This window comes from Lampris incognitus, chromosome 11 (assembly GCF_029633865.1).
Source record: "Lampris incognitus isolate fLamInc1 chromosome 11, fLamInc1.hap2, whole genome shotgun sequence".
Classification (NCBI taxonomy): domain Eukaryota; kingdom Metazoa; phylum Chordata; class Actinopteri; order Lampriformes; family Lampridae; genus Lampris; species Lampris incognitus.
In genome coordinates this window covers 45,375,780-45,397,448 of record NC_079221.1, presented here as the reverse complement: position 1 = coordinate 45,397,448, position 21,669 = coordinate 45,375,780, and the positions used below count along the sequence as shown (strand labels likewise).

Here is a 21,669-nt window from a genome sequence, read left to right as displayed (position 1 = left end):
CGTTCCACAACGAAAGAATATAAGTGCAACACATCTACTCTCTGATTGGCCGTCCCTCGACTCTGTCGCTGCTCATTTGCATGCAGTTGACGTTGCTCAACTTTTTTTTCTTTTTTTTTGCCGCCAAATCGTGGAGATCTTCTTGTCGCCAGGCGACTCGCCGCCATGTTGCTCAGTGTAGCCCAGAGGCCATTGGAAATGTCCGACTTCCGGTCGCTTTGTCTCGTCGTCGCTGCCTGTGTGAACGAAGGTTAGAAGGTTAGATATGCATAGGTACTTACTAGATAAGCACACTGAATTTGTTGTCAGTTAAATTCACTCATATCAATATTAAAACCTCAATTCAGTTCAATTCAATTTAACATGTTGTTGGTAAATAAGGGGCTACCGCTTTAAGAGCAAGATCTGGGGTCGGACTCTGATTGGTTGGTAGGGAGGGGCGAATGAGGAAGTTGTTGTTGTGTGGCGCGAACGGTAGTGGGAGCTCCGCGCAAGGGAAAGGAAATATTATTACTAAGAACTGTGATATATTGGACCTATGTCAACGTTTTGTGCAGCTGTGAAGAAGGATTAAACGTGTTTCCAAAGAGAGAAGACGGTGCCCTCGCCATTTTCAGACGAAGTGAACTATTGAACTGTGTTGGGTTGTACTCCGGAGTTTAGCTAGCTAGCTAGCACCAGGCGGTGACGGACAGCGCCAGCGCACTTCGGCCCTGGATCCCAAATAAATTCGGTTCCCCTGTAACTTCCGGCGAAGGTGGTCAGAAGACGGAGACAGGAAAAGTAACAATGTGCTTTATTGGCATGACATACGTTTGTGTACATATTGCCAAAGCATGTAAAACAACGCAACAATGATTATAATAATAACAGCAACAACAACAATGATTATGATATTAAACAACAACAGTAGCAATAGGTACCGTCCCCCACTGTCTCAGGTTGTGGCAGGAAAATATCAATCTTGCTGCAATGCTCGCCGCTGGCCCCCCTCCCAGGACCCCCCGCAGCTTACCTGCGTCGTCCATTTCCTGCTACTCTGGAGTCACGTGTTCCAGCTCCTTGACAAAAGCCCGGCGCTGTTTTTCAAACTTGTCACGTTTAAGGAGGAGGTGCACCTCTGTCTCCACCTCATCCATCATGCACTGACCACAAGTTCGATGCTCTTTTGGCAACCACGGTTTTTTATGTCTCCCCTTTTCAATGGCGAGACTGTGGTCACAGAGCCTTTAGTGAGGATCTGTAGCTGCTTCCTGTCTGACAGTTAAGAGGTGTTCTTCCAAATCATAGTTCATTTTTAGGGCCCGATAGACTTCTAGTTTGTTTTGCGTTTTGATTTCAGCGTTCCAATGTTTCAGATAATTGTTCTTGCTTTGTTTTATAGCCTGATTTATCCTCATGTTGGTTTGTTTTATAGTCTGATGTATCCTCTTGTTGGTTTGTTTTATAACTGATTTATCCTCATGTTGGTTTGTTTTATAGCTGATTTATCCTCATGTTGGTTTTATTATAGTCTGATTTATCCTCATGTTGGTTTGTTTTATAACCTGATTTATCCTCATGTTGCTTTGTTTTATAGCCTGATTTATCCTCATGTTGGTTTGTTTTATAGCCTGATTTATCCTCATCTTTGTGTGGAATGCAGTGCTGGCCTGAGGTTGGTTGGTCTTAGTGTTTGTTAAAGGGTTAGTGAGTCTCAGAACCAGCTGCTTCATGGGACTCTTTTCGGGGTTCAGTTCTTGGGTTTTCAAAGCTTTAAAGTGCAATGTATTTGTTGGGCTTGTATTTAAGTGCATCCAGAAATTTAGAGATCTTTTTTGTACATTTATCAATAATGGAAACCGGCCTAATTCCGCCCTACATGCGTTGTTTGGTGTTTTCCTTTGTATTTTCAGAATCATTCTGCAGAACTCAGCATGTAGGGTTTCTGCTGCAGGATGCTTGTCCCATCTAGTGTAGCTGGAAAGACTGAGCGGACCCCATACCTCACTTCCATATAGCGCAATGGGCAGAATTACACTATCAAACAGTTTGCACCAGATGGAGACTGGTATATCAATGTTAAATAATTTATTTTTAATTGCATATAGAGCTCTGCAAGCTTTTTGTTTTAGGTTATTCACTGCCCTACTGAAACTCGGCGTTGATGTAATGATTAGACCAAGGTAAGTATACTGCATCGTATGCTCTAAGGTGATGCTACCTAGAGTCAACTGGTATCTATTTACCTGACATCTGGGCTTCTTCTGGAAGATCATTATTTTTGTCTTTTTTGGATTTATTGCCAGGGCCCAGTGCTGGCAATAGTATTAAAATCTCTCTCTCTCGCTGTCTCTCTCTCTCTCTCTCTCTCTCTCTCTCTCTCTCTCTCTCTCTCTCTCTCTCTCTCTCTCTCTCTCTCTCTCTCTCTCTCTCGCACACACACACACACACACGCGCGCGCATTTGTATTTTTATATTTGTGAGGACACCTCATTGACTTTGTCCATTCCCAAGCCCTTAGCTCTATCCTTAAGCATTATAACTACATGCCAACTTTTAACCCTTACTCCAACCTTAACCTAATCCTAGTTCTAATTTTAACCCTAAACCCAAATCCTAACCCTAAAACAGACAATTAAGGACATGAGGACCGGCCAAATCATACTCACTTTGCAAATATGTCCTCACTCTGGTGAAATGTCCTCACACACACACACACACACACACACACGCACACACATAAGGATCCCTCCTCCATCACTCACCAAACTCACCACACAATCTTTCTCTCGCTCTCTCTCTCTGCCTCACCCCCGCCCCCGCACAGACATGCAGCCCTCCCCCCCACAGACACTCTCTCTCTTGCTCTCTTGCTCTCTCACCCCCCCCCACACAGACATGTTCTTTCTTGCTCCCCCCCCTCACACACACAGATGCTCTCTCTCTCTCTCTCTCTCTCTCTCTCTCTCTCTCTCTCTCTCTCTCTCTCTCTCTCTCTCTCTCTCTCTCTCTCTCTCTCTCTCTCTCTCTCACTCTCCCCCCCCCCATACACACAGATGTGCGCTTGCTCTCACTCTCCCTTCTCATAAACACACAAGACACAACAACTAAATTGTCCATCTCCACATATACACATACACATTACAAATCATAGTGGTCTTCACTTGGGCAAAAAGTTCTGGGGGCTTACATGTAATAGTTTCCCGAATCCAGAGCTTTGTTTCTTGTAAAGTAGGCACAAAACACCAAAGCGCTCTGTTCAAAGCATACCCAAACTTTACCCGTACAACTGAGTGCAGGGGAAATGTGTTGTGTCCTAAGGTGAAAGAAAGCGTGCTCATCTCTTTCAATGTACACCTAGGCTCGGACAGCCAACCTTGTCCTGGAGGATGGTACGAGGATGAAAGGCTTCTCTTTTGGGCACGATATATCTTCAGCCGGGGAGCTGGTCTTCAACACTGGCCTGGTGGGGTAAGAGGAAGAGATATTGACAGTTTGAACACCGTTCAGTCTGAGGCTAAATGGCACAAGGGGACAATAGCAGCACAGATTTAAACAATGGCAAAACCAGAATACAGCGGTTAATTGCCAGCAGAGATAAGAGCAAGGGGGACAACACAGTAGGCCCTTTCCACGGTTCTGCTCAGATTGTGATGTAATCTAGCAGAATTACTTAACAGTTATTTACAGGAGCAATTCCCCCTATCCCCTCAGTTATTCAATGTTCTTCAGATGTCAGCATCAAATGTCAGCAAGTGTTAGAATATCTACGGCATAAACCCTGTTATTCCCTTATGCAACAGGTATCCGGAGGCCTTGACGGACCCTAGCTACAGAGGCCAGATCCTGACCTTGACCTACCCTATTGTGGGGAACTATGGTGTGCCCAACACTCAGGAGCTGGATGAGTTAGGCCTGAGAAAACACGTGGAGTCGGATCACATCCAGGTGAGAAGTGTGTCCAGATGAACTGATTCAAATTTTCCGGGATTCTACACCTGGATTATTGAGTATTTATCAGGACACACTCCACTGTAGTGGCTGTCAGAGTATTTGGAGACATTGCTCTCCACATTTCACGTGCAGGTGCCTGTTTGAGTCACTCATTGTGACAACGACAATGTGGGCAGAAGTGAGTGTTCACAGCATAATTAATAGCGATACTATGAACCGAATCAGCAGTGTGGCAGCAGAGTGTATAGTGGAAATACAATACTATGAGTTTAACCTCTGTCATTGTAAGGAAGAAATGAGACGACTGGAGTATGTTGACCTTCCTACAACACAAGCATACTAATAAGAAGATGTGTGTCTGCGTAACTCTGAACCTGATACTGTGCAATGTTTTAGGTGTCAGGCCTCCTAGTGCAAGACTACAGTCATGAATACAGCCACTGGAACTCTGTCAAGTCCCTGGGTCATTGGTTACAAGAAGAGAAGGTAGTGATTCACTATACTATATTTAGGATTTTCCTCAATCCCAGAAAGGAAAAGAAGGCCAAGACTGTTGAATTCCATTTTGATTTTCATTGTGTACAGGTTCCTGCGCTGTTTGGGATAGACACTAGAATGCTAACAAAGATCATCAGAGACAAGGTACATTTGCTATATCTTTACCTTGATGCTGAGCTTTGCTCATGCAGACTGCTTATTTATTATTTTATTTGCATTATATTTTGAGTCAAATGTCTACTTGTTCCCCGTACATCAGGGTACAGTGTTGGGGAAGATTGAATTTGATGGGCAGCCTGTGGAGATATCTGACCCCAACAAGGAAAACCTGGTAGCAGCGGTCTCAACCAAGGTAATGGCCTCGTACCATTATCATTTCACACCATAAAACACTTGTCTTCACTAAACCACTAGCTGCAACTGGATAAGCACAACCATGCAAAGCATATGTTTGGTGAAGCTGCTATTTTATGCAAGGTGAAGGGATTAATGCGTGTTGTTCTCCACCAGGAAATCAAAGTGTTTGGAAAAGGTAACCCCATCAAAGTGGTGGCTGTTGACTGTGGTATCAAGCACAACATCATCCGCTTGCTGGTTAAGGTGAGAGAAGACCATTAGCAAAGTACTGTTTCTTCATACTTGGAAAGATCTTATTAGCTAATAATAGCCTTGTGTGTTACCTCATAAGTATAAAAGGAATGTTTTCAGAATAGGTTTGCACCCTTTCAACCTGTCTCACAAACCTGGAAGGTCAAATTGATCCATCCATCACTGTTTGGGTCCTATTTTTGTGCAGGCATGAAATGTGGATTTGTGCTCATTTGTATTTTGGTGACTGCCCGTGCACTGAAGTGGAAAGAGGTGCAGTAGGAGGTCTGTCATTATCAATCTGGTGGCAGGCTGCAATTTTGTGCTGTCTACAGCCCACCCATCTCTCTCTCTCTCTCTCTCTCTCTCTCTCTCTCTCTCTCTCTCTCTCTCTCTCGTTCTCTCTCTTGCCCCCCTTCTCTTTTTATTTACATACATTTGTGTGTGTGTGTGTGTGTGTGTGTGTGTGTGTGTGTGTGTGTGTATATGTATATATGTATATATATATATATATATATATATATATATATATATATATATATACACTACCGTTCAAAAGTTTGGGATCACATTGAAATGTCCATATTTTTGAAGGAAAAGCACTGTACTGTTCAATGAAGATAACTTTAAACTAGTCTTAACTTTAAAGAAATACACTCTATACATTGCTAATGTGGTAAATGACTATTCTAGCTGCAAATGTCTGGTTTTTGGTGCAATATCTACATAGGTGTATAGAGGCCCATTTCAAGCAACTATCACTCCAGTGTTCTAATGGTACAATGTGTTTGCTCATTGGCTCAGAAGGCTAATTGATGATTAGAAAACCCTTGTGCAATCATGTTCACACATCTGAAAACAGTTTAGCTCGTTACAGAAGCTACAAAACTGACCTTCCTTTGAGCAGATTGAGTTTCTGGAGCATCACATTTGTGGGGTCAATTAAACGCTCAAAATGGCCAGAAAAAGAGAACTTTCATCTGAAACTCGACAGTCTATTCTTGTTCTTAGAAATGAAGGCTATTCCATGCGAGAAATTGCTAAGAAATTGAAGATTTCCTACACCGGTGTGTACTACTCCCTTCAGAGGACAGCACAAACAGGCTCTAACCAGAGTAGAAAAAGAAGTGGGAGGCCGCGTTGCACAACTGAGCAAGAAGATAAGTACATTAGAGTCTCTAGTTTGAGAAACAGACGCCTCACAGGTCCCCAACTGGCATCTTCATTAAATAGTACCCGCAAAACACCAGTGTCAACATCTACAATGGAGAGGCGGCTGCGGGATTCTGGGCTTCAGGGCAGAGTGGCAAAGAAAAAGCCATATCTGAGACTGACCAATAAAAGAAAAAGATTAAGATGGGCAAAAGAACACAGACATTGGACAGAGGAAGACTGGAAAAAAGTGTTGTGGACGGATGAATCCAAGTTTGAGGTGTTTGGATCACAAAGAAGAACGTTTGTGAGACGCAGAACAAATGAAAAGATGCTGGAAGAATGCCTGACGCCATCTGTTAAGCATGGTGGAGGTAATGTGATGGTCTGGGGTTGCTTTGGCGCTGGTAAGGTGGGAGATTTGTACAGGGTAAAAGGGATTCTGAATAAGGAAGGCTATCACTCCATTTTGCAACGCCATGCCATACCCAGTGGACAGCGCTTGATTGGAGCCAATTTCATCCTACAACAGGACAATGACCCTAAACACACCTCCAAATTGTGCAAGAACTATTTAGAGCAGAAGCAGGCAGCTGGTATTCTATCGGTAATGGAGTGGCCAGCGCAGTCACCAGATCTGAACCCCATTGAGCTGTTGTGGGAGCAGCTTGACCGTATGGTACGCAAGAAGTGCCCATCCAACCAATCCAACTTGTGGGAGCTGCTTCTGGAAGCGTGGGGTGCAATTTCTCCAGATTACCTCAACAAATTAACAGCTAGAATGCCAAAGGTCTGCAATGCTGTAATTGCTGCAAATGGAGGATTCTTTGACAAAGCAAAGTTTGATGTAAAAAAATCTTATTTCAAATACAAATCATTATTTCTAACCTTGTCAATGTCTTGACTCTATTTTCTATTCATTTCACAACATATGGTGGTGAATAAGTGTGACTTTTCATGGAAAACACAAAATTGTTTGGGTGATCCCAAACTTTTGAACGGTAGTGTATATAATCCAGTGAGTCAAGTAAATTCTTTATGAGACAGTACAAGCCTGTTTCATGTCATAAGCAATCATCAGCTGTAAATATTGACAGCTTGAATATTATGTGTATAGATATATATAAATGAGTGTGTGTGTGTGTGTGTGTGTGTGTGTGTATTAAAAAAAAATCTCCCTCCCACTCCTTTTTCTGGGTGGTGTGTGTGTCTTCCTCAAGCTCGGGTCCTTTACCAGAGGCCTGGGAGTTTGAGGTTTCTGCGCAGTATCTTAGCTGTTCCTAGGACCACACTCTTCTGGACAGAGTCCACAGATGTTCCTGGAATCTGCTGGACCCACTCTCCCAGTTTGGGGGTCACAGCCCCTTGTGCTCCTATTACTACTGGGACTACTGTGTATTTCACCTTCTACATCCGATCTAGTTCTTCCCTCAGCCCTTGGTATTTCTCTAACTTCTCATGCTCTTTCTTCCTGATGTTGCCATTGCTCAGGATTGCCACATCGATCACTACTGCTGTCTTCCATTCCTTGTTAGCCAGCAGCTGCTTGTCAGTCTGGAACTTGAAGGCCCACAGGATCTTAGCTCTGTCATTCTCAACCACTTTTGGCAGTGTCTCCCATTTGGACTTGGGGACTTCCAGTCTGTATTCAGTACAGCTGTTCCTGAACACTATCCCAGTCACTTGGTTATGCCCTTCAGTGTGTGCTTTCCCAGCTAGCATTTTAAACCCTGCTACTAAGTGCTGGCGTCTTTGCACAGCCTGCATCTTGGGTCTTGTCTGGTGTCGTAGACCCCTGCCTCACTCGATCTGGTCCTGAGTGCCTGTTCCTGTGCTGCTATGATCAGAGCCTCTGTGCTGTCCTTCAGTCCAGCCTTTTCTAGCCGCTGGTAGGATTTCTCAGTATCAGCTACGTCTTCTATCTGTGGATGGTACATCCTATGAAGAGGTTTGATCTTCCATGATACCTCCTCTTCATCTTCCTCCGCACTCTCTGTCTTCTGCTGCCTGAGGTACTCACTCAGCAGTTCATCCTTGGGGGCCCTCTTTCTAAGGTACTCATGGATGTTGCTTGTTTCATCCTGGATAGCGGCCCTGGCTCTCACTAATCCTCGGTCCCCATATTTTCACTTATTGTAAAATCTCAGGCTGCTGAACTTTGGGTGGAACCTTCCGTGTATTGTGAGGAGTTTCCATGTCCTGATATCTGTGGCCTTTATCTCCTCCTTTGGCCAGCTTATTATTCCAGCTGGGTATCTTATGACTGGTAGGGCATATTCTTCCCATGCACTGGCTCCTCAGGACTTGTCTCACTCTCTGGTCTGGAGGTATTTGGCTTTCTTGTTTGTCGCTGATCCACCTCCCCAGGATCTACAGTGATGACATCAGGATGTCATTTGGACTGGACAAGTGCGGTCGAATGGTGGCTAAAAGAGGAATGGTGGTGAGCACTGATGGGGTTGAATTACCAGATGACAGGATAACAGACATACAGGACAGTTACAAGTACCTGGGTATTCAACAGGCAAATGGAAACCACGAGGAGGCAGCAAGGGCACATGTTAAAAATGAAATAAGAGCTGCAGCTTCGCCAAACAGTGCAAGAAAGACAGCCTGATATACTACACTCACTGGCCACTTTATTAGGTACACCTTGCTAGTACCGGGTTGGACCCCCTTTTGCCTTCAGAACTGCCTTAATCCTTCGTGGCATAGATTCAACAAGGTACTGAGGTATTCCTCAGAGAGTATGGTCCATATTGACATGATAGCATCACGCAGTTGCTGCAGATTTGTCGGCTGCACATCCATGATGTGAATCTCCCGGTCCACCACATCCCAGAGGTGCTCTATTGGATTGAGATCTGGTGACTGTGGAGGCCATTTGAGTACAGTGAACTCATTGTCATGTTCAAGAAACTAGTCTGAGATGATTCGAGCTTTATGACATGGCGCGTTATCCTGCTGGAAGTAGCCATCAGAAGATGGGAACACTGTGGTCATAAAGGGATGGACATGGTCAGCAACAATACTCAGGTAGGCTGTGGCGTTGACACGATGCTCAATTGGTACTAAGGGGCCCAAAGTGTGCCAAGAAAATATCCCCCACACCATTACACCACCACCACCAGCCTGAACCGTTGATACAAGGCAGGATGGATCGATGCTTTCATGTTGTTGACGCCAAATTCTGACCCTACCATCCGAATGTTGCGGCAGAAATCGAGACTCATCAGACCAGGCAATGTTTTTCCAATCTTCTATTGTCCAATTTTGGTGAGCCTGTGCGAACTGTAGCCTCAGTTTCCTGTTCTTAGCTGACAGGAGTGGCACCCGGTGTGGTCTTCTGCTCCTGTAGCCCATCTGCCTCAAGGTTCGACATGTTGTGCGTTCAGAGATGCTCTTCTGCATACCTCGGTTGTAATGAGTGGTTATTTGAGTTACTGTTGCCTTTCTATCAGCTCGAACCAGTCTGGCCATTCTCCTCTGACCTCTGGCATCAACAAGGCATTTTTGCCCACAGAACTGCCGCTCACTGGATATTTTGTCTTTTTCGGACCATTCTCTGTAAACCCTAGAGATGGTTGTGCGTGAAAATCCCAGTAGATCAACAGTTTCTGAAATACTCAGACCAGCCCGTCTGGCACCAACAACCATGCCACGTTCAAAGTCACTTAAATCACCTTTCTTCCCCATTCTGATGCTCGGTTTGAACTGCAGCAGATCGTCTTGACCATGTCTACATGCCTAAATGCATTGAGTTGCTGCCATGTGATTGGCTGATTAGAAATTTGCGTTAACGAGCAGTTGGACAGGTGTGCCTAATAAAGTGGCCGGTGAGTGTATATAAGGCTGACCGCCTTGCTGCCTTCCCATGGCATATATATCAGAGGTATAAAGTTGATCAGCCACAGCATGAAGATATGGAAAAGAGTAATAGAAGCTAGGTTAAGAGGAGAGGTGACAATTAGTGAGCAGCAGTATGGTTTCATGCCATGAAAGAGCACCACAGATGTAATGTTTGCTTTGAGAATGTTGATTGAGAAGTATAGAGAAGACCAGAAGGAGTTACATTGTGTCTTTGTGGATTTAGAGAAAGCATATAAGACAGGGTGCTGAGAGAAGAGTATTGTATGAGGAAGTCGGGAGTTGCAGAGAAGTATGTAGTAGTGGTGCAGGATATGTTTGAGGGAAGTGTGACAGTGGTGGGCTGTGTGGTTGGAATGACAGATGGATTCAAGGTGGAGGTGAAAATACACCAAGGATCAGCTCTGAGCCCTTTCTTGTTTGCAATAGTGATTGACAGGTTGATGGACGAGATCAGGCAGGAGTCTCTGTGGACTATGATATTTGCGGATGACATTGTGATCTGTTGATTCAGGTTATTGGGTTTGGCAGAGAAATGGATTTGAGTATCATCAGCACAACAGTGGTATGACATGTTTTGAAAGTGACTAAACAAATGACCCAGAGGAAGCATGTATAAAGAGAAGAGGATTGGAACAAGGACAGACCCCTGAGGGACTCCACACAGTAGGGGAGCTGACGAGGATACAAGGTTGTTAATAACAAACATTAAAATATCTATTTCTCAGATAAGAGCAAAACCAGTTTAACGCTCTACCAGAAATGCCAACCCAGTTCCCCAGCCTATCAAGTAAGATGGCATGATGGATGGTATCGAAGGCAGCAGTTAAATCTAGGAGAATAAGAATGGAGTATTCACCTTCATCAGCATGCATGAGAATTTCATCGGACACTTTTTTTAAGGATTTTGGATAAGAAAGAAAGTTTGGAAATTGGTCTATAGTTCTCTACCCTTTCCAGATCAAGAGAGGGTTTTTTTGAGATGGGGCTGAACACAGGCAATTTTAAAGTAGTCAGTAGTGTGTGTGTGTGTGTGTGTGTGTGTGTGTGTGTGTGTGTGTGTGTGTGTATATGTATATTAATATTCCGCTCCTCATTTGTTGAGCAGTCTTACCAACAACATTGATGGTTTCCGGAGAAGGGGGAAAAAAGCTATATATACTTAGTTGGGTCTGTCCTTAAATTGACCATTTGCATTGCTTTGGTGTCTTCCTGCTCTGTATCAACCCACTTATCAGAACAGGTTAGATTCCCCTTATCAGAACAGGTCAGATTCATTCCCAATGCACACATCAAATCTCTCCCTAGTAGATTCACTGGACACATGTCTAATAGCATAAAAGAGTACTTGAATTTCTGGCCAAATGGTGACATTACACTAAGCAGGGTGGTAAATATGTCTTTGGTCATCCTTCCCCTTGCCCCAACTATGGTGATGTATCTGCCACTCATTTTAACTAGCTCAGTCAATTCTTCCTTTCTCAACAAAGTCTTGTGCCTGAATCCACCAGGAAAGAGAAATCTTTCCCCTGTATTGTTAGAGTTGGCTTTGAGAGTTGCTCAATTATCTCATTTGGTACCAATTGACTAGTATGTTTGTGTTTGCGTGTTCACCAGAGCGTCCGTTGCCATCCACCTCTGCCGCCTGTCATGCGTCATTCCCTGTTCAGCAGTGATTTTCTGCTGCCCTCGGTGTGCTGCCTCCGCCACATCCTCCCCGCCTGACTCCTCTGGAGTTGGGTGCTCCCTGCCAAGGCTGTGAACAGTCTTTGTACCAATGGTCTGTCACCCAGCAGTTCCAGCAACCCTCTGTCACTTGTATGCTGACACCAACTCTTGTCATTTGCCCTCTGATGCTGCTTTTTACCCGGCTATGTCCTCGGCCAGTGCCTTGAGCCTGGAATGCTTGGAGCCGGGCCACCTGGAGTTTTGCAGCTAACCTTTCTTGTTTGATTATGTTCTTTTCAGCGGAGGCAGCTGCCTCCTTTTCTGCATGAATGGCGTAATTTTTTATTTGGTCGAGCCAGCACAATGTGTCTTGGCCTATGGACTACCTTGAATTTAAATGGCTGTAAGGCTAGATACCAACAGTTGAGCTGCATGTTGGCATCCTGCTGGTGGAGCCACTGGTCAGCTAAACAAAGACAGGGATGAACCATCTATAATAGCCGGCCAGTCCCAGGAATGCTCTCACCTGCTTTTCATCTTAAGCTTTGGGGGGCTAGCCGCAATTGCTGCAGTCTTCTCTATCTGGGGCGCACTGCCACCTAAGTAGTACCCCAGATACCGTACCTACCACCGCCTGACTGCGCATTTCTTTGGGTTGCCCTTGAACCCCACCTGCCTCAAAGACTTGAGCACCGCCACTACCTGCCACATATGCTGCTCCAAACTGCTACTATGGATGATCAAGAAGGTGGCAGCATATGCAAGGTGTGGCCGCAGCATCCGGTCCATGAGGATCCTAAATATAGCTTGGGCTCCGAACAACCCGAATTGAAGTGTACAAACCAGCTGGAACAAACTGTCCAGTGTAGAGAGAGCTGTTTTTTTCCCCCCCTGAGACTCTGGAGACAAGGCAATCTGCCAATAGCCCTTGGTTAAATCCAGCGCCGTAAAAAGGTGAGCAGAGCTGAGCCGGTCCAGAAGTTCATCAACCCACTGCATTAGATAGGGACAGGGATTAAAGCAACAAAACAAAAAAAACTACTGAAATTTCTTTTCAGGCCAAGTCATATTCTTTTTTTTTTCTTTTTTCAATGCAAATTTTGAAATGATTTTGAAAAAATTGGTACATCTCAAGTTTAACATATCCAGTGAGACATTTCCTGGTGATGCCATGAATAGAAATAAAATGACTATAAAATAAAAGAGAGATCCGTACAAGAGAGAATACAGCACTAGTCATAAATCCAAAGAAAAGGGAGCCACCCAGGCAAACAAAGACAGGAATCATATTTCAGGATTGTCAAACAATGTAATATAATTCCAAAAATGGCCCCAGATTGGTCGCCTAATATGGTTTCTAGCAGTCATCCTGATCAGCATGGATTCAGAAAAAGACCATAGAGGGCTAGAGGGTTTAGGCGCTGTGGTGGCTTGGGGTGTCACCATCTTACAGTGCTGTAATTGCAAACATTCCCAAATCCTCTGTGAATAGTACACATGGCCATCGAAACTCTAGTTAATGGTGACATCCATATTTGCATATGAAACTGGCTGTTGGTTTCGGTCGTTATGCCACTGTATTGTTTATAAGGGTGGGGATGCCTGCAGTCAGTTGAGCCTGAAGAGGTCACTTAGATGAGTGATGAAACGTATCTGTTGTATCCAGATGAACTGATTCAACCTTCTTTGATTTTTGATGCATCAAGACATCAAATGGTGACATTTTGTCATTATGGAGTTACAATTCATAGATGTCACGTAAATACAATGCATTATGGGACATCTGTGTCCATCTACATGTGCTGCATACTCACAAATTTGTATGAATAAAGTATACATCCAACATCTGTATACTGCACATAATAATTGCATCATATTTATTTTATTTGACCGTCGATAGATCACAGAAAGTTGAATCAGTTCATCTGGACACAATGTTTAGTGGCAGAAACGTTTCATCACTTGTTCAAGTGGCCTCTTCAGTCTCAACAGACTGCAGGTATTCCCCACCGTTATAAACAGCACAATTGCATAACAACCCAAACCAACAATTGGTTTCAAATGCAAATTGGCTTGACCGCTAACTAGAGTTACAATGGCCATGTGTACTATTCACAGAGGATTAGAGAATAGTTGCAGTCACACTATTGAAAGATGGCAACAGATGTACTCTTGCCCCCCCCCCCCCACACACACACACACAGTTCAGGGATGGTCGTTCCCTCTTAACACTTAACATAGGTGGCCTCTTTGACGCCCCATTCAAACCAGCGTTGCTCCCTATCAAGGATGTGCACATCCTCATCCTTGAAAGAGTGACCACTGGCCTGTAGATGGTGTAGACTGTAGATGGGTGTAGACTGTGGAGTCCTGACCGGACATGTTAGCTCTTCTGTGTTGTGTCATCCTCTTGGCTAGTGTCTGTTTAGTTTCCCCAATGTACAAGTCACGGCAATCCTCCTGGCACTCAACAGTGCACACTATATTGCTCTGTTTGTGCCGGGGGACCTGGTCCTTGGGGTGGACCAATTTCTGGCGCAGTATGTTTTGGGAATTGAAAGCAGCGGAGATGCAGTGTTTGGAAAATACTGTTCTGACACATCCTCACAGCCTCTCTGTTCACCAGAGAGGATGTGAAAACTGACAGATTAGCCATCTTAGACCGTGAAATTGCAATTGGTGATGGCGGACATTTGATTGTTGATGTTTGTTGTGAACCAACACATACTGATTAGTACTTAAGGTTTGACTCTCAACATCCACTGGAGCACAAACTAGGAGTCATCAGGACACTGTGCCACCGAGCTCACAATGTCTCCACTGACACAGCGGCCGGGGAAGGGGAGAAATCCCACATTAAACAGGCCCTGGTTAAGTGTTGTTATCCTAACTGGGCATTTGTCAAAGCCAGGAAGATGCCTAAACAGTGCACCAGCCAATCAAAGAGAGGAGAAGGACAACAGCTGTCTAATCATAAACCAGTGGTGATTATGTGGCGGGAGTGTCGGAACAGTCAAGATGCATATTTTCCAAACACCGCATCTCAGTTGCTTTCAAACCCCCAAACACTGCATCAAAAATCGGTCTACCCCAAGGATCGGGTCCCCCGACACAAACAGAGCAATATAATGTACGCTGTTAAGTGCCGGGAGAATTGCGGTGACTTGTACATTGGGGAAACCAAACAGACGCTGGTCAAGAGGATGGCACAGCACAGGAGAGCTAACACATCATGCCAGGACTCCTCAGTCCACATCTATCTACAGGCCAGTAGCCACTCTATGGTATTTAAATAGTTTGAAAATCAGCACGAGCAGAAAAGCCTCCTCGTGAGTGCACAGAACAGTATCTGTGCCCGCGTGCACAGTCTCTGCTTGCTCGACAAGTTTAGTTTTGACAGTTCTGCTCACGCGTTTGACACGTCCCCCCCCCTTTTTTTTCTCCCCTATTGTACTTGGTCAATTACCTCACTCTTCCGAGCTGTCCGGGTCGCTGCTCCACCCCCTCTGCCGATCCAGGGAGGGTTGAAGACTACCACATGCCTCCTCTGATACATGTGGAGTCGCCAGCCGCTTCTTTTCACCTGACAGTGAGGCATTTCGCCAGGGGGACATAGCGCCTGGGAGGATCACGCTATTCCCCTCAGTTCCTCCTCCCACCCGAACAGGCGCCCCGCCCCGTCTTTGTGGATTTAGAGAAAGCATACGACAGGGTGCCGAGAGAGGAGGTGTGGTATTGTATGAGGACGTCAGGAATGGCAGCAAAGTATGTATGAGTTGTGCAGGATATGTATGAGGACAGTGAGACAGTGGTGAGGTGTGCAGGAGGAATGATGGAGGGATTCAAGGTAGAGGTGGGATTACTTCAAGTATCGGCTCTGAGCCCTTTCTTGTTTGCAATGGTTATGGACAGTTTGACGGACAAGATCAGTCAGGAGTCTCCGTGGACTATGATGTTTTCGGATGACATTGTGATCTGTAGTGAGAGTAGGGTGCAGGTTGAGGAGAGCCTGGAGAGGTAGAGGTATGCACTGGAGAGAAGAGGAATGAAAGTCAGTAGGAGCAAGATGGAATACCTATGCATGAACAAGAGGGAGGACAGCAGAATGGTGAGGATGCAAGGAGTAGAGGTGATGATGGTGGTTGAGTTTGAATACTTGGGGTCAACCGTTCAAAGTAATAGGGAGTGCGGAACAGAGGTGAAGAAGAGAGTGCAGGTAGGTTGGAGTGGGTGGAGAAGAGTGATTTGTGACAGAAGGGTACCAGCAAGAGTTACAAGATGGTTGTGAGACCAGCTATGTTATATGGTTTGGAGACAGTGGCACTGATGAAAAGACAGGAGGTGGAGCTGAAGGTGGCAGAGTTGAAGATGGTAAGTATTTCATTGGGAGTGACGAAGAAGGACAGGATTAGGAATGAGTATATTAGAGGGACAGCTCAGGTTGGACGGTTTGGAGACAAAGCAAAAGAGGCAAGATTGAGATGGTTTGGACATGTGTGGAGGAGAGATGCTGGGTATAGTGGGAGAAGGATGCTGAATGTGGAGCTGCCAGGCAAGAGGAGAAGAGGAAGGCCAAAGAGGAGGTTTATGGATGTGGTGAGGGAGGACATGCAGGTGGCTGGTGTGACAGAGGAAGATGCAGAGGACAGGAAGAGATGGAAAAAGATGATCCACTGTGGTGACCCCTAACGGGAGCAGCCAAAAGTAGTAGTAGTAGTAGTAGTAGTAGTAGTAGTAGTTCCTTAGCCAATGCGAGGGTCTCAGGGCAGGATGTTGTGTTGATGTAAAGCCCCTTGAGGCAAATTTGTGATATTGGGCTATACAAATAAAATTGACTTGACTTGACAATGAATGGCTCCGAGCTTGACGCTCTTTGCTCTGTCTCAGATAATACTGGCTACATTACATTTGAATGTTATCAAACTGGATCAATGCTTCATCTCAGTATATAGCATCTCTAACCATTTGCAAAGTATTATTTGGTGATTTCACTGGCTTATAAACTATCAGTTTATCAGTTAAGTTGTTTATTCGTTGTCTGCTGAGATAGTTCTGCAATGAAAACTTACATTTGCAGATTGTATCCTGTTGTTTCTGAGTGACAAGATGTTTACATAAAACCTGATTCATATTTTCCAGCTGATTCTGTGCGTCCCGTTCACAGACATCAGTTTCTTCTTGTTAGAACCTCTTCATCTGTGCGGAAAGCGCCAGGCTGCACTCTCGTTCTTCCATTAGTAGAACAGCACTCACAGTGCAGCGTGCTCATTTTTAAGGATGGAAAAGAGGAGATTTGATTGGTTCATTCAGTACTGGCCCCGCCCACACCTAATGATAATATATTCCTCCCCTGTTATGTAGATACCAAAGTGCACTCTCCATGCACCTTATAAGATGAAGCTGACCGTAAGTTGCACCACATGCTTTGATTCAGGAAACCTGGGCCCTCGATGTTTCAAGGTTGTTTTTTTTTTTTGGTGTAGATTAATTTCTCCCCCATTTTCTCCCCAATTGTATCTGGCTAATTACCCTATTGAACAGGACACATACCCAACCCGTCATCCCACCCCCAGATACGCCAATTGTGTCTGTAGGGATGCCCGACAAAGCCGGAGGTAACACAGGGAATAGACCGCCATGCTACCCGGATGCCCCGACGCCCACCCCAGCTGCAACCTGGTCTAGAAATGTTGTCTAGGATAGTAATGTGCTCCATCAGCTCGAGAAAATTTAGGGCAATCCAGCTATTTGTCCCTGTCTCGCTGTAAAGAGAAGACATGTTTCTTTGAATTTATCTACACTAACTAGTTGTTGACTGCTGAGGTCCAAAAATCTGGGTCCAGTTTCAAGAGCTGCTCGTTTTCATCATTGATAAAAGAAACCCACCATACTTTTACTCATGTGGAATTTGTTATTGAAGAATGGATCATTAAACTATGATGCAAATAAAAAAAACATGTTTCAGAAAGGATGGTATGAAATGGAAATCTAAATGTTTTGTTTACACATCATTTCCTTCCATTTCCTCAAAATGCTGTGACACCTCGTTCTTCATGTAAGTTTTGATACATGGACACTCCTAATTCACAATGTGAGTGTGGGTTGTGTTGGTTCTGTAACAATTAATAGCAGATACTGATGTATGAATGTGGTCCTCTATGTGTTGTTGTTGCCACTGGAGATGTTTTAATTCTGACAAATGCTTTAATTCCTTAATACATGTTTTGTAGTTGTTTGAAATGATGTCAGCAGAGTTTAATGAAGTAGGTACGAGTCAAATGTTCTCCTGAATGATGGACTGTCCCAACGCTAAATTGGAGCTAATTTGAATGTGTCTAAAAGAACAATACAACACACACTACAGGGATTTTTAGAAATAAAGTCACCTTCATCCAAAGTACGATCAGCGGGTCCTAAAGCAAGCCCACCATCTGAAGACCAATATATCAAGCTAATCTGTTTACAGACCTGACCCTGGTAAAGTAACAATATCATCTGTGTCTCTCTGTGTGCAGCGTGGTGCAGAGGTCCATCTAGTCCCGTGGGACCAGGACCTGCTGAGTCTTGACTACGATGGCCTGTTTATTTCCAATGGGCCTGGAGACCCCTCTCTGGCCCAGACCCTGATTCAGAATGTCCGCAAGGTAGGACACAGTGCTGGCTGCTCTCCTGGACTTGAGAGGAACTCTGAGGAATGAACCTCAGCCTCAGTCAGGGCCATCCTTAGCCAAGATACACCAACTTAAAGTCACACATGTTACCTCAAGCCAACAGGTCGGATACTGTTAATGTTAATTTACAACCTCATACCAGGTCTTGTCCTTTTGAAAAGCTGGAACACGTGAGCTGGATTAATAAAGTACACCTCAGAAGTGGTACAATATCAACAATACCAAATGATTAGATTTTAAACAGGGAAACTCATTATTCACTTAATACTTTAGAAAAGACTGTAGTGGTGTCAATTAGGGGATACCTTTCTTCACTGTGAAAGTGAGTAAATGGTTTTTAGATAAGATTATTTGTAGAAAGCTACAGAATGGTGTCTCCTAACGTTTCGGTGTGTCTGAGATTGATATTCCATGGTGCTGTATGAAAAGATATGGAGTCTCTCAAAATTCCATAACACGCTTCAGCTTGTCTCACGGCACACAGGATGGAAAACATCTGTTGTACTGCAGTACTCTGTAGTGTCCTTACAGGAAGTACACTTTATTCTCTGTTCCTGTATCACTGACACGGAAGAATTATACTTTAGTGTGTGTGTGTGTGTGTGTGTGTGTGTGTGTGTGTGTGTGTGTGTGTGTGTGTTTGTTTGTTTTCCTATAAAGGTGCTGGAGAGTGACCGTCCCCAGCCTGTATTTGGGATTTGCATGGGTAACCAGATCACTGCTCTGGCTGCAGGGGCGAAGTCCTACAAACTACCCATGGGCAACAGGTAAATTATAGTTGTTAAAAAAAAATACTTAAAATTCCAATTCTTGAGGCCCCTGAGAACGTATAATTTTTTAGTATGAACTTATTACTGACTGCAAAAGGAGGAACAATTTTATTTATTCAAAGTCAGAGCTGGGCGGCACGGTGGCACAGTGGTTGGCACAGTCGCCTCACAGCAAGAAGGTCCTGGATTCGAGCCCTGGGGTAGTCCAACCTTGGGGGTCGTCCCGGGTCGTCCTCTGTGTGGAGTTTGCATGTTCTCCCCGTGTCTGTGTGGGTTTCCTCCGGGTGCTCCAGTTTCCTCCCACAGTCCAAAGACATGTAGGTCAGATGGATTGGCAATGCTAAATTGTCCCTAGGTGTGAATGTGTGTGTGTGGGCCCTGGGATGGTCTGGCGGCCTGTCCAGGGTGTCTCCCCGCCTGCCGCCCAATGACTGCTGGGATAGGCTTCAGCATCCCCGTGACCCTGAGAGCAGAAAAAGTGGTTTGGATGATGGATGGATGGAAAGTCAGAGCTTTGTTGATAATGCGTTTACTTTGTTATCATCTCGCTTGTTTGAGTTTGGTAGGACCAGTGGAGGTTGCTGATGTCATGTAATTCTGTGTTATCCAGTCAGAATCAGAAGGACTCTTACATCAGCTGCTCTTCACCATGCTCCAGCCAGACAGTTACACATACTTGTGTCTTTGATATGTGTAGAAAGTCGGCAGTAAATGTGCAAACATTATGAATCGATAGAAATGTTACAAACACAGAGTAATTAAAAATTGATTTTAGAAAGAGGAAAGCCAATATGCAGTTTGGCGTTGTCATTGTAACCACCAAGTGTTTTAGAGTCGCCTAACTTAACGCCTAAATATCCAGAATCAGGAACACTTTATTTGTCGTTTCATTTCATGCACTTGCGCACATGAAATTAAGTGAAACGTCGTTTCCCCCAGCCCACAGCAGTGCAACACAAAGACAAACACATATCCAAAAACTACAAGAACACATATATCCAAATTAACACATATATCTAAACTAAAAAAAATCACTGTCCAGGGGAACAAACGCCAGACAGGATGAGGCTGCCCTCGGTGTTGTCGGAACTGCCAGTCTGCATGGGCTAGCAGTTAGCTTAGCCTGCCCTGCTTCCGCGTCCTGTCAGACCGCCCTCGGTGTTACCTCTTCGGGCACAGCTCCAGGCAGGGCCGTGGTTCCTGGGCCCACAGGACGCAGCAGACCAAGCTCCCCCAGCCGATCCAGCACCAGCTCTCCTAGCCATCAAATGAAGACAAACTTAGACGTAGAAAAAGACACTGCATGGACGGCACTGGGTGAGGCCGCCGCAAACATGAATTCGCGCCGCCATCTTCTCACACTGGTACTGGGTGAGGCCGCCGCAAACATGAGTTTGCGCTGCCATCCTCCCACACTGGAACCAGAACTAGAGTAAATAAAATAGAAAACCGAGGGCAATAGGGGAACCAAACCCTTTTGTATTCCATCACACACAACAACCAACAAGGACAAACATGCTGTCCCTGTCCACAGCAAGTCTCAAGTGGAAAAAGAAAGACACTACATGGGGCAGCCATGCCTGCTCCATGCTATGACTGTGCACAGTCACGTTGCAGAAACACAGTAAACTCTGATCCTACATGTGTATATCAGATATAGTTAGTGTAAGCTTGGCTCCAATGTACCGTCACCTTTGCAACTGACCATTCACTGACCGGTTGAGTAGCACAAAGTTGTCTGTTTTCTGGCGCCATATCTGTCGGTTCAAACATGTACGTCCACAATATGATTCCACCTGCTGTTAGCATCGCTAGCAGAGCACTGACTAATTTTCAGGGTCACCACATTGTTGGATTGTTTACTTTGCCAGCGTGATGCCACCTGTCAATCATTACATGACTCATGTCAATCATTATTTAATATCCCTTTATTTGTTGCAACCAACCTAGAATTGATCTAGTATGATACATAGTACTTTATGTAGTAATATGCATTGTTTTACTCATTTAATAGACAGTGTCGTTGAGCTTTACTTCCCCACAACAAAATTTCACATAACCGCGTTACGCTTCTCTGTGGTTCCCCAGAGGCCAGAATCAGCCGGTGCTGAATGTGATGACGGGTCAGGCCTGCATCACGGCCCAGAACCATGGATACGGCATCGACAGCAAGTCCCTGCCTCCGGGATGGAGTCCGCTGTTTGTCAACGCCAACGATGGCACTAACGAGGTTTCTTTTACTGAGCGTCGATGCTTTTTGCTGCAAAATGAGCTCCAACAAAATGACTGATGTAGTTATAAAAGTCACGTCGTGTGTGGAATCTGTACTTTGTTTTCAGAATTGACATCTTGTAAGGTTTTACTCCGTAATAATTTGGAAATATTGATTGATGAAATGCAGTTTTTTACCCCCATAAAATGGAAAAACTACATTTTACTGCAAACCTTTTCATCAATGTTTTTATTGGTGTATATGTGTTTGTTTATTTATGTTGATAAACCTTTACAAAACTCTGTTT

The 21,669-nt window shown here is 44.6% G+C and overlaps 1 protein-coding gene across 1 annotated transcript in view; it reads left to right on the top strand.

Annotated features, from left to right (window-relative positions):
- Positions 1-21,669, top strand: part of cps1 (carbamoyl-phosphate synthase 1, mitochondrial) — a 123,463-nt gene that overhangs the window by 1,434 nt on the left and 100,360 nt on the right. The window contains exons 2-10 of the mRNA XM_056288938.1: positions 3,344-3,453; positions 3,786-3,930; positions 4,333-4,422; positions 4,522-4,578; positions 4,694-4,786; positions 4,945-5,034; positions 18,225-18,353; positions 19,041-19,147; positions 21,239-21,380. Of these exons, the coding sequence (XP_056144913.1) occupies positions 3,344-3,453; positions 3,786-3,930; positions 4,333-4,422; positions 4,522-4,578; positions 4,694-4,786; positions 4,945-5,034; positions 18,225-18,353; positions 19,041-19,147; positions 21,239-21,380 (963 nt within the window). The remainder of the gene's footprint in view (positions 1-3,343; positions 3,454-3,785; positions 3,931-4,332; positions 4,423-4,521; positions 4,579-4,693; positions 4,787-4,944; positions 5,035-18,224; positions 18,354-19,040; positions 19,148-21,238; positions 21,381-21,669) is intronic.